Source organism: Orcinus orca, chromosome 19 (assembly GCF_937001465.1).
Source record: "Orcinus orca chromosome 19, mOrcOrc1.1, whole genome shotgun sequence".
In the NCBI taxonomy this organism is placed as follows: Eukaryota; Metazoa; Chordata; class Mammalia; order Artiodactyla; family Delphinidae; genus Orcinus; species Orcinus orca.
This window is the reverse complement of record NC_064577.1, coordinates 51,882,947-51,897,201: the sequence shown is the minus strand read 5'-3', so window position 1 is coordinate 51,897,201 and position 14,255 is coordinate 51,882,947. Positions and strand designations below refer to the sequence as shown.

The 14,255-nt window shown below is 39.3% G+C and overlaps 1 protein-coding gene across 1 annotated transcript; it reads left to right on the top strand.

Moving 5' to 3' along the window:
- The first annotated feature begins 10,566 nt into the window (after positions 1–10,566).
- On the top strand, positions 10,567–11,501 carry LOC101286278 (olfactory receptor 4D1-like). Its single transcript, XM_012533755.3, is given in 2 exon segments — positions 10,567–11,200; positions 11,203–11,501. Coding segments are annotated over 2 exon segments (933 nt in total).
- The last annotated feature ends 2,754 nt before the right edge of the window (positions 11,502–14,255 follow it).

The window sequence follows — 14,255 nt, the reverse complement described above, 5'->3', positions numbered from 1 at the left end:
AACAAAGCTGAGGGAGTTCATTGCTCATAGACCTGCCCTACAAGAAATGCTAAATGGAGCCGAAACAAAAGGTCACCAGGTAACTTAAAGCCATATGAAGAAATACAGATCACTGGAACAGGTAACTACATAGATAAATATAAAATTAGTATAATTATATTTTGGTGTGTAAATTCTCGTTTTGTTTCCTATATGGTTTAGAAGAAACATACATAAAGTAATAATTATGAATCCATGTTAACAGGCACACATGCATAAAGAAGTAATTTGTGGGACTTCCCTGGTGGCCCAGTGGTTAAGAATCCGCCTTCCAATGCAGGGGACGTGGGTTCAATCCCTGGTCAGGAAACTAAGATCCCACATGCTGCAGGGCAACTAAGCCCACGTGCCACAACTACACAACCCGCACACTCTGGAGCCTGTGCATCACAACTAGAGAGCCTGTACTCGGTAACTACTGAGCCCATGCGCTCTGGAGCCCATGAAACACAACAAGAGAGAAGCCCGCACACTGCAACAAAAGATCCCACATGCTTCAGTGAAGATCCCATGTGCCCCAGCTAAGACCCGATGCAGCCAAATTAATTAATTAATTTAAAATACAACCAGAATAGAAGACTACTGTTAAAAAAAAAAGTAATTTGTGAAAATAGCGACATAAAGGTGGGGAGGAAGGAGTGGGATAGGAGCAGTCTTAATGTATGCTATTCAACTACATTCAAACTTGATTGCTATAAAGTTAGGATGTTAACTGTAATCCTCAAGGTAACCATTAAGAAAAAACTTAAAGTATATACAGAAAAGGAAATAAAGAGGGAATAAAAATGGTACACTTGAAAAAAAATCAAACATAAAAGATGGAAGTATTGGAGGAGGCGAGGAACAGAATGTAAGACATGTAGAAAACAAAAGCACAAGGGCAGAAATAAGTATTTCATTATCAGTAATCACTTTAAATATAAAAGGATTGTACTCACCAATGAAAAGAGATTGGAAATTTTTTGAAAATTGGGCAACTAGTGATCGTTGGTCCTGGCGCCCCTAAAAAAAAAAAAAGAGAGATTGGAAGAATGGAAAAACAATATGATCAAACTATATGCTGTGCATTAGTCTGTTTGGGCTGCTATAACAAAATACCATAAACTGGACAGCCTACTGGCAACAAATATTTATTTGTCACAGTTCTCAAGGCTGGGAAGTCTAAGATCAAGATGCTGGCATATTAGGTGTCTGGTCCTACTTCCCGGTTTGTAGACAGCAACTTTTCACTGTATCCTTACATGGAGGAAGGGGTGAGAGAGCTCCCTTGAGCTTTTTTCATAGGGGCAGAGCCCTCATGACTTACTCACCTCCAAAGGACTCACATCCGAATACCATCACATTAGGGGTTAGGTTTCAACATATGAATGGGGGAACACAAATATTCAGACCATAGCATGCTGCTTACAATAGGCTCACTTTAGAACCAAAGACAAAAGTAGATTGAAAGTGAAAGGATGGGAAAATATATTCCATGCAAATAGTAACCAAAAGAGAGCTATTTACTATTCCATGCAAATAGTATCCAATAAGGAAATAAGGGGCTAATAATATTATAAACCAACTAGACTTAAAACACATACAGAGGGCTTCCCTGGTGGTGCAGTGGTTGAGCGTCCGCCTGCCAATGCAGGGGACATGGGTTCGTGCCTCGGTCTGGGAAGATCCCACATGCCGCGGAGCGGCTGGGCCCGTGAGCCATGGCCGCTGAGCCTGCGCGTCCGGAGCCTGTGCTCCGCAACGGGAGAGGCCATGACAGTGAGAGGCCCGCGTACCTCAAAAAAAAAAAAAAAAAAAAACACATACAGAACACCCAAGAATGGCAAAGTATACATTTTTTCTCTAGTGCACATGGAGAATTTCTTTGGATAGCGTATATGTTAGGTCACAAAACAATTACCAATAAATTTAAAAAGCTTGATCTTCTCTGACTACAATGGAATGAAGCTAGAAATCTATAACAAAAGGAAAACTGGAAAATTTGAAAATATGTGGAAACTAAACCATACATTCTTAAACAACAAATGAATCAAAGAGGAAATCACTTGGGAAATTAGAAAATACTTTGAGATAAGTGAAAGCAAAAGCATAACAACCAAAACTTATGGGGTGCATTGAAAGCAGTACTTATAGGGAAGTTTATTGCTCTAAATGTCTACATTAAAAAAGAAGAAAGGTCTCAAATCAACAATCTAACTTTACCCTGTAAGGAACTACAAAAAGAAGAAAAACTAAGTCCAAAGCCAGCAGAAAAAAGGAAATTATATAGATTAGAGCAGAAATAAATGAAATAGAGAGTAGAAAAACAATAGAAAGAATCAACAAAACCAAAAATTGATTCTTTGAAAAATGAACAGGGACTTAATGGTGGTACAGTCGTTAAGAATCTGCCTGCTAATGCAGGGGACACAGGTTCAAGCCCTGGTCTGGGAAGATCCCACATGCTGTGGAGCAACTAAGCCTGTGTGCCACAACTACTGAGCCTGCACTCTAGAGCCTGTGAGGCACAACTACTGAAGCCTGCACACCTAGAGTCTGTGCTCCGCAGCAAAGACAAGCCATCGCAATGGAAGCCCGTGCACCACCACGAAGAGTAGCCCCAGCTCGCTGCAACTTGAGAAATCCCGCTTGCAGCAACAAAGACCCAACACAGACAAAAATAAATAAACTTATAAAAAAATATATTTAGAATGTTTTCAAGATAATAGAGATTTAAAGCTTCAGCAGACTGAGGAATTTGTACAAATTCAACATAGTACCTTCTTTAAAAAAAAAAGAAAAGAAAAATGAGCAAAATTTACAAGGCTTTAACAAAACTGACTAAGAAAAAAGAAGACACAAATGAACAAAATCAGAAATGAAAGTGGGAAGGTTACTACAACCATATAGAAATGAAAAGGGTTATAATGGAATAATACAAGCAATTACATACCAACAAATTAGATAATCTAAATTAAATGGACAAATTCCTAGAAAAACACAAATTACCAAAGAAATTACTCAAGAAGTAATAGAAAATCTCAACAGACCTATAGCAAGTAAAAATTGTATTTAGCAGCCTCCCAACAAAGAAAAGTCGAGGACCAAATGGCTTCGCTGGTGAGTTCTATCATTTAAAGGAGAAGTAATGCCAGTACTGCTCAAATGTTCCCAAGAAATAGAAGCAAAGGGAACACTTTCCAACACATTCTACAAGGTCAACATTACCCTGATACCGAAGTCAAACAAAGATACCACAAGGAAAGAAAACTATAGACCAATATTCCTTATAAATATAGATGCAAAAATCAATAAAATACTAGCAAACCAAATCCAAAGGCACATTAAAAGGATTATACGCCGTGACCAAGTAGGATTTATCCCATAAATGCAAATATGATTCAACATAAGAAAAAAATCATCAATGTAATACAACATATTAATAAAACAAAGGTACAACGCACATAATCATCTCAATAGATGCAGAAGGAGCATTTGAAAAAATTCAACACAGTTTCATGATAAATACACTCAGCAAATTAGGAATACAAGGGGGAAATTTATGAAAAACCCACAGCTAAGCATCATACTCAATGGTGAAAAACTGAAAACGTTCCCCCACTAAGATCAAGAAAAAGAAGACCACTTTCCCCGCTGCTATTCAATATTATATTGGAAGTTCTGGCCGTAGCATTTAGGTAAGAAAAAAAAATAACAGGCATCTACATCAGACAGGAAGAAGTAAAAGAAGTAGTATTTCTATCTTCAGATGACATGATTGTATATATACAGAAAATCCCATAGAATCCACAAAAAACTATTAGAGCTAATGAACAAATTTGGCAAAGCAGGGTCCAAGATCAACATACAAATGTAGGTTTTGCTTCTATAAACTGGTAAACAATCAAAAAAAGAAGTTAAGAAAACAATTCAATTTACAATAGCATCCAAAAGAATAAAATACCTAGGAAAAAGTTAACCAAAAAGATGAAAGACTTATGTACTGAAAACTACAAAACATTGCTGAAAGAAATTAATGAAGACCTGGGCTTCCCTGGTGGCTCAGTGGTTAAGGATCCACCGGCCAATGCAGGGGACATGGGTTTGAGCCCTGGTCCAGGAAGATCTCACATGCCGCGAAGCAACTAAGCCCATGCACCACAACTACTGAGCCTGTGCTCTAGAGCCTGCGAGGCACAACTACTGAGCCCATGCCCCACAGCTATTGAAGCCCATGCACCTAGAGCCCATGCTCTGAAACAAAGATAAGCCACCACAATGAGAAGCCCACACACCACAACGAAGAGTAGCCCTTGCTCACTGCAACTAGAGAAAGCCCACGTTCAGCAACGAAGACCCAAAGCAGCCAAAAATAAAATAAATAAATTTTTTTAAAAAGAAATTAATGAAGACCTAAATAAATGAAAGGACATCCTGTGTTCATAGATTGGAAGGCTTTAATGTTGTTAAGATGGCAATACTCCCCAAAGTGATCTATAGATTCAGTACCATCCCTATCAAAATTTCAAATATCTTTTTTGCAGAAATGGAATAGCCAATTCTCAAATTCATATGCAATTACAAGGGGTCCCAAAGAGCCAAAACAACTTTGAAAAGGAAAAACAAAGTTGGAGGACTCACACTTGCTAATTTCAAAACTTACTATAAAGCTACAGTTAATCGAAACAGTGTTGTGTCAGAATAAGGATAAACTTATAGACCAGTGGAATAGCATTGAGTGTCCAGAAGTTAACCAAAGGCATCTATGGTCAATTGATTTGTTTTATAATGGTGCCAAGACCATTCAATGGAGAAAGAATAGCCTCTTCAAAAAATGGGACAACTGGATAACCACATGCAAAATGATAAAGTTGGGCCCCTACTTCACTCTCTATATAAAAATGAATTCCACATGAATCAACTACCTAAATATAAGAGCTAAAAAACTATATAACTCTTAGAAGAAGTAAATCTTCCTGACCTCAAATTTGGCAACAGAGTTTTAAAATTTGACACCAAAAGCATGAGCAAAAAATGAAAAAATAAATATATTAGACTTCATAAAAATAAAAAACTTCTGTGCATCAAAGCACTTATCAAGAATGTGAAGAGACAACCTACAGAGTGGGAGACAATATCTGTAAATCACACATCTTATAAGAGTTTAATATCCAGAATTTGAAAAGAACTCAAAAAAAACAAAAAGACATCTCAATTTAAAAATGGACAAAGGACTTGAATAGACTTTTCTCCCAAGAAGATATACAAATGGCCAACAATGAAAAGATGTTCAATACCACTGATCATTAAGGAAATGCAAATCAAAACCACAATGAGACACCATTTTACTCCCACAAAGGTGGCTAAAGTAAAAAGACAGATTATAAGTGTTGACAATGATATGGAGAAATCATCACTGCTCATACAGTACCGGTGGGAATATAAAATGGTGCAGCCACTGGAAAACAAACTGGCAGTTCTTTAAAAGGTTAAACATAGAGTTACCATGAGCCAGTACTTCTACTCCTGGGTATATACCCAAGATAAGTGAAAACATATGTCCGTACATAAACTTGTGTACAGATGTTATAGCAGCATTATTCATAATAGCCAAAAAGGAGAAACAACCCAAATGTCCAAGAACTGATTACTGGATAAACAAAAGTGGTATCCATGCAATAGAATATTATTTGGTCATAAAAAGGAATGAAGTACAGGCTACAATATGGATGAAACTTGAAAACATTATGCTAAGTGAAAGAAGCAAGACATAAGAGACAACGTATCGTATGATTCCATTTACATGAAATGTCCAGAGTAGGTAAATCCGTAGGAACAAAGAGTAGGTTAGTGGTTTTGCCCAGGACCGAGGAGAGAACAGAACGGGTAGTGACTGCTAAAGCGTACGAAGTTTCTTTTTGGAGTGATGAAAATATTTTGGAGTCAATGCTGATGGTTACACAAGTTTGTGAATATACTAAAACCCACTGAACTGTGCATTTTAAAATGATGAATTTTATGGTATGTGAATTCTATCTTGAGAGTAAACTTAGTTGATTTATATTGAGAAATTCACTCTGGCTGAAAGGACAGCAGATCAGAGGCTGGGGTGAGAGATACCTAAACAGTTGTACATGTGAAAAACGCTTCAGAGTTTACTCTCTAGAGGGTGTGACCTGGACCAGGTCCTAGGACCTAGCTCACTTTTTCACTGACTGGTGGTAGGAGAGGGTGGAGCACTGCCCATGGTGCTGACCTCAGGGAATTTGGCTCTTGTAAAACTCCCTGGGAATTTATTTCCTTTAAGCACTCTTATCCTTCTTCATCTTGGTCCTATGATCAGAGCCCCTGAAGTATTTTGTCCCAAGACAGTTTCTTAATGATAATATACATCTGATGTAATAGTTCACATACTTTTTAATAACTCCCATTGCTCTCGCCCTCAGCAGCCTGAGCCCAGCTATATTTCATGAATTAAGCTTGAGTTTTGTCCCCCGAGGAATGTCCCTCTGCTTAAGACCAATCCTATATGTGTTCCTGGTCTGAGAGAGGCCAAGAGAAAAATGGAGCTGCAGGAGAAGGCTGGCCTGGATGATGGGAAGCTCTAAGTCCCCTTGGCCTCTTTGGGCTGGAGGTTGGTGATGGCTCCGGGGTCCTTCCCATGGACCAATCAGCCTTGAGAAGGTTCTTGCCAAAGCCCATTGTAACACAGGCATGGGGTGGAGGGAAGCTATGGGGAAGTCTTTGGGCAGAATGCTGGGGAATGGGATTTGAGGAACAGTTGATTTTATGTGGAGCTAAGACTTTTGTCTGTACTGGGGTATGTGTTGGGTGGAATTTAGGACAGAGTGGGAGGGAGAGCAGTATATAAATGTGAACGGTTTCTCCTTCACCTCCCACACATGTACTACAGCTTCTTCCCACACCTAAGAGAAAACAAACCAGGGCTTTCTCTCTCCCTTCCCGCCCTCTAATGTTTCCCTTTTAATCTCTTTTCTCCCTCTTCCTCCTGCTTGCTGCCTCTCCCACTCACTTCAGGTTTTTATTCCTTCTCTGTTGCTATTCCTCCATGTTTTCCTTCCTCTTAAACCTTGTGTTTAATAAAAACTCTTAATGTTTCCAAGATGACCACAGAGTAGATTCACCCCCATTTTTGGAACCACTTATATCTCCTCCCCTCCTCTCTCTTTGTCCTGTGTCAACTAATTTCCTGAGAGCAAGTCAGGTGGGAGACAGGACTGAGTAATAACAGAAAAGGGTCTGGAATCCTTGCCTTACCCCACACATGTCCATGCCCCTCCTTCATGTTTCTTTATTTTCTTTCCCATCTAGAATCCCTCTAAATCTATTCTCTAGACATGTAGGTGAAACAATCATTTCCAAAGATTATTTATGAGTCTGTAGAAAGAATTCTGGCCATGCTAAGATGATGCTTCTAGGATTGTAAACCTGGTGTTGCTGGGAACTAGGATGCCTGGATGCCCTTCCAGGTCCCTTAAATTGAACCCCTCTGTTCAGTGGCTACTCTCTCTCCTCACCTCTCACAGAGGTCTGCCCATCTCTCCGCCCACTATCAAGCATTCTTTTTTTTTTTTTTTTTTTTCCGGTACGCGGGCCTCTCACTGCCGCGGCCTCTCATGTTGCGGAGCACAGGCTCCGGACGCGCAGGCTCAGCGGCCATGGCTCACGGGCCCAGCCGCTCCGCGGCATGTGGGATCCTCTCGGACCGGGACACGAACCCGTGTCCCCTGCATCGGCAGGCGGACTCTCAACCACTGCGCTACCAGGGAAGCCCAATTTAACCCTTTTAAGTCTCAGTTTACTTATCTGTAAAGTGGGGATAATTAATAGTACTTAAGCATGAGAATAATATATGAGAATTAAACAGGATAATGCTTATAAAATGCTTAGCATAGTGCCTAGCACATAATAAACACACAGTAAATGTTAACAATCATTACCACTCAGAGAGGCCAAACCATGCTATTGAAGCTGCTGCCTACCCAGTCTGACCTTGACACCATGTGGAGGAGCGAAGACACAAAGCCAGACTAAAGCGTATTACCCTTTGTAGGGGTTGCTCTGACAACGCCCCAGAAGTGCTGTTCCGCTCTTGCCTGTCTCAGGGCTTCCTGCCCTACTGTGCTAGGATAAACCCATTTTAACCCTGTTTCATCACATCACTTCCCTCCAAAAGTCTTGCGGGGGTCTCAATGGCCCATGGGGATGCTTTTCCAATGGTACTATTCAGAGAGTAGATGCAGCCTGCATAAACAATAAAGGGCATCTTCCTGGAACATCATTTTTACACAAATATTTGAGGATAAATGTGAGTTTTAGATGAGATAAACGTGGTAATATTTTGAGTACTGTAATATCTCACAGATAATTTTAGAGAGAATTGTTTTATATTTGTCTACAGAAGTTGATAGAAATCTTTTTACATGTATTCATTCAGTTCCCTTGTAAAAAGAACTTCAGTGCATTTGCTGCTGCCCTTCCCATACTTCAGGTGGGGATCTTTCTATGTTCTATTATCTTTGCAGGGTGGGGCCTCAGGGCAAAATTTCCTGAACAATTACAGAAAACAATTCTGGAAAAGTGTAATCTGAGGGAATGGATTTTAACACCAAAGAACTCAGTTTAAGTGGATGTCCTCTAGAACTTTCACTTACTGAACTAAAGAAACATGTTTCTTCCTTGTCATATATATTTTCCATATCAATGACCAAACTTTAATGAAATAACACGCTTCACCAGCATTATTTCTAGGTCAATTCAGTGATGATTCAACAAAATGAACAGCTCATTTAAAAGGATGCATAGTATTACTATAGAGGAAAGAAGTACGTAATATTGAAGAACATTTACTTTTTAATCACATGAATACAAACCTTACCACGTGTGAGTTTGGTGTTGCCCACTATGTCTCTACTCTCTCTGATAGAAATCTCTCAAATATAAAACGTGAAGAGTCCCTACTTCCCTGTGTCATTATAAAGACAAAATAAGATCACATCTGCAAAGCCCTTGACAAAATTGGACATGTTATGAAAACTCAATAAATGGAAACTCTTAATTATTGTAGACTCTTCTATTTCTTCTATTGTTAGATTTTAGATTATTTCCTATTTTTTCTAGAAATAACAGTGAACTATACATCTATTTTCATAAGTGTTTGTTTACATTTTATAGTATATTTACAGGCTCAAGTTCCTGAAGTCACAATACATATTTTTAAAACTCAGACATAGGTTAATAAGTTGCATTCTAGATAAAGTATATTAATTTATACTTTTGCCGCCAGGGTGTGAGAAGGCCTATCTCAATAATCCTTTACAAGTGGATTTTTTTAAGCTGATTTGAATTTGAATTTCTTTGATTACTAGAGAATATGCATCATTTATTTTTAATGTATCAGTCAATGATACTTCACCTTTCGTTTTTGTCCTTTTTCTCAGAGTGTTATTTACAAATATATATTTTTAAATGTTCTTGACAGTTGTGATTTCCAGTTTGTATTTATTAATTGAATATCATTTACCGGTTACATGGGGGTTTTCTTGTCTTTTCGGATGTCTGAGGTCTTCCGTCAGCGTTCAATAGCTGTTCCGTGTGAATCGTTCCACTGTAGATGTATTTTCAATGTTTTTGTGGGAGAAGGTGAACTCCACATCCTACTCCTCTGCCATATTGATCCCCCTCCCTCCCCTATCCTATATTTTCTTTAACACCTTGGTCTTACAAAGTTTTACAAGCCACAATACTTAAATTTTAAGCCTCCCAAAGATTGTCTAGAGATATATGTTTAATAGAAAATTCACATAAGTTTTAAAATATAAAACATGAGAGTTCAAGGAGATTTTGCACTTGTCCTGGGCTGCTTTGAGTTACCCCTACAGATGGCCCCATGGCAACAAATGCCATTCAAGAAGTATTTATGTGGAAAAGTTTCAGAAGCTCTAATCATCTCAGCTTCACTACAGCCAAAATCATCTGCTTGTTTTTCTTCACATTTGCCTCTGAATTTGTACATGACAATTTCTTCTAATACACATCTCTCTTCCTTCAGCAATGAACCATAGGCAGCCCCTCAAATGTTCACTGAAAAGAAGTCTCTATTTGTTTATCTAAAATCATTAACCTCTATATCCCTCAAGATTGATGCACCTAGGTTGATGATGTTTGTGGTCATAGGTACTTGGTGACATGTGTATTCATCCATTGATTGGTTCATCTATATCTGTAGAGCCTGTGGTTCACAGGCACAGCAAGTGTGAGACATGAAACCCATGGACAAGGACAGCATGGTACAAAGGGAAAAAGACCCATAAACGCCATACGATGTAGGGTATGGTTAGGGAGATAAGTCTGTGAAAGCCTTGAAAATGTATTTATCTCCATGGAAGGCTCTTCTAAGCTCCATTTGGGAATGGTACTCAACCAAGACTTTGATTAACTCAATCCTGACTCTCCAAAGGAGAACGATTAAATTTTTATGGTTTTTGTTTTGAATAGTTTCTCTTCTAGGCATGTGGGGAAGATCCCATGGAACGACAGAACATCACACAGGTGTCAGAGTTTGTCCTCTTGGGGTTCTCACAGACCAAGGAGTTCCAGAAATTCCTGTTTGTGGTATTCCTATTTGTCTATGTCACCACCGTTGTGGGAACCCTCCTTATCATTGTCACAGTGACTTTTGACTCTCAGCTCCACACACCCATGTATTTTCTGCTCTGAAATCAGTCTGTCATAGACATCTGCTCTTCTACAGTCACTTCCCCAGAGATGCTAGTGGACTTCTTACATGAGACCAAGATCATCTCCTACCAGGGCTGCATGGCCCAGATCTTCTTCTTCCACTTACTGGGGAGTGGGACTGTCTTCTTCCTCACAGTATTGGCCTATGACCGCTACATAGCCATCTCCCGGCCCCTCCACTATGTCTCCATCATGAACACTCAAATGTGTGTGGGGCTGGTGGTGACCGCTTGGGTAGGGGGCTTTCTCCACTCCATTGTCCAGCTGGTTCTGATGCTCCCATTGCCTTTTGGTGGCCCCAACATCCTGGATAACTTCTACTGTGATGTTCCACAAGTGCTAAGACTTGCCTGCAAGGACACCTCCCTCCTGGAGTTCCGTATGATCTCCAACAGTGGGATGTTGGTCCTCATCTGGTTCCTTTCCTTCTGCTCTCTTACACTGTCATCCTGATGATGCTGAGGTCCCACTCAGGGCAGGCGAGGAGGAAGGCAGCTTCCACCTGCACCACCCACATCATCGTCATGTCTATGGTCTTCATTCCCTGTATCTATATCTATGCCTGGCCCTTCACCTCCTTCCCCATGGACAAGGCTGTGCCCATCAGCCAAACTGTCATGTTCCCCATGCTCAACCCCATCATCTAAACCCTGAGGAACCAGGAGATGCAGGCGGCCATGAAGAGATTAGGCAAGCACCTAGTGATTTTCAGCAGGAAGTGAACTTAAAATAGGTTGACTTTAAATGACAAATCTTCTCTCTGAACTTTTGTTTTCCCATGTGAGAAGTGGAGGAAAGTCTTTATTGAGTGTAGCCGTTGAGGTTAAACTAATATTTCTATGGACCTACTCCTGTGGCAGGTATTGTGTTAGGCACTTTCGCACTTTTATCTCATTCTCACAAAACTGACAATGGATATGTTCTTTTATATTAAACAGTTTTACAAATGAGAAAACTCAGAGAGAAGTGACCTGCTCAATGATGAACAGCAAGGGAGGGGCAGAGCTTGGCCATGAGATTGTTCCTCTGACTCCAAGTTTCGAGGCAGGAGATATGGGTGTGGTTTGAAACTCAGGGTCTCCCACAATCACAAGGGGAAACTTAGAGAGTTCCTCATCTATGGATGAATATCTGTGATGAATGCTCAACACTTTCATCTTTTTTTTTATAGCCTCCATTAGGACTTTATTAATAGATTTTTGTCTTTACAATACTAGGTAAAGACCAAGGAGTTCCAGAAATTCCTGTTTGTGGTATTCCTACAGCCAAACATAATATCCATTTCCATAAAATACTCAGTTAAAAAGACACACAACTTCTTTATATAAAACCTGTTTAAGTGTTCCAACTTTAATAATCCTATCAACTCTTACATTTTAATGTTCTCTCAATTGAATTGCAGCCTAACACTTTCATCTCAACTTTGGAACAATCACATTCTTTTCTGCTCCCTGCCTCTCTGCCTCCTTCACCGCGGTATTTGGGAAGTGTTCTCACTTTTAACATTTTTCTAAATATTTCCCATAAAAGTATTTTCCCTTTGGATTTATTCCTTTTCTAGAAAAATTCTTTGGATAATCTGAAAAGTATTCTACTTTCCCAACCTAATCTTTACATCATTTGGATGATATGGCTGAGAAGAAGATGCTAATAGTATGGTTGGGGAACCAAGGTCAGAGGGCAGGGCCATGTCTATTAGTGGTCCAGATTTGAGGCATGGGTTCAGTCCAAAGCTGTCACCTCATGGGTTTTTGCCTTTCTCTTTGACTTTCTTCCCTGGGATGAGGGCTTCTTGAGGGCAAAGGTGTGTTTTATTCATCTTTATATCCTCCCAGCACCTTGAACAGTATTTTATACAGAGAGGCATTTCTGCTTTTTCTTGCACCCTATTCTTTCCCTGTCGAGTTCAGATCTACTTTTTATTTCTCTCTCTGTAACTTATATTTCTTTACTCCATCTTTTATTTTCAAATTGGAAATTATCATGAATATTCAGATTTTTTTGCTGTACATTTTAATACAGTATAATAATTATTACAAGCAAAAGATTATGTGTACAATGCATGTAAGCTATAAAACACTATATTGTATGGACACTCACGTGCACACTACTCAGTTCAAGAACCATATGGCACCAATAGCTTATACCTGCCTGTAGGTACTCTCCATCACATCATTGCTCCCCGGATGAAACTATATTGTTGAATTTTGTGTTTATCATTTCATTGCTTATAAAAATAATTTCATCACATTTTTACATAATCAGTGTATTGTTTTGTTTTGCTTTTTTTGAACTTGATAAACATATCAGACTGTACTTAATATTCTGAGGGTGTTTTTCACTCAACATTATGTTTCTAAACACCCATATTGCTCTGTTTGACTGTGGTTCATTCATTTGCGCTGCTATATTATATTCCATTGTGAGAATAAGTTATTGGGGTTGCTCCCAGTTTTTGCTCTAGCAAACAGTGCTCTTTTGAATATTTTTTCTGTTTGTCTCCAGTTGTTATATTGTGGAGCTATGGCTCATTAACTTGAAGTGGAATTGCTGAGTCATGAGATCTTCAAAGACTTACCTTTACAAAATCGTGCCAAATTATTTTCCAAAGTTGTAACACATTACATGTTCATCAGCAGAGTTGAAGTGTTCCTATTGATTCACATCCTCCTAACAGCTGATATTGTCAGACGTCTTCATTTTTGCCAGTGTATGGGTAAACGATGATATTTCACTGTAGTCAATTTGTATTCCTCTAACATTTCTTTCCATATTTTTTACTGCATTCAGGTTTCCCATGAATGCCTTTTGTTCACTTTTCTACTGACTTTTTCTAGTTAATGTAGGAGTTCTTATATAATTTGCTGATCTATTCTCAGCTATATTTATTACAATACCTTCTCCTAGTTTGTGGTTTGTCTTCTTTATTTTTGGTGTTAGTGTTCATGTAGTCAGGTATATCAATCTTTTATTTTGGTATTACCTCTTACTGAGATCTAATTTTTAAAAATTGCTTCTTATCCAGAGGACAAAAAGATATTCTGCTACATATAATAGTTCTTTTTTTAAATATAAAGTTTGTTTATTTATTTATTTTTATTTGGGCTGCGTTGGGTCTTCGTTGCTGTGTGTGGGCTTTCTCTGGTTGTGGCGAGCGGGGGCTACTCTTCGTTGCGGTTCACGGGCTTCTCAGTTCAGTGGCTTCTCTTATTGCAGAGCACGGGCTCTAGGCACGCGGGCTTCAGTAGTTGTGGCATGTGGGCTCAGTAGTTGTGGCACGCGGGCTCTAGAGCGCAGGCTCAGTAGTTGTGGCGCACGGGCTTAGCTGCTCCGCGGCACGTGGGATCTTCCTGGGCCAGGGCTCGAACCCGTGTCCCCTGCGTTGGTAGGCGGATTCTTAACCACTGCGCCACCAGGGAAGCCACATATAATAGTTCTTCTATTTTAACTTTTTTAAAAATTTAACTTTAAACACC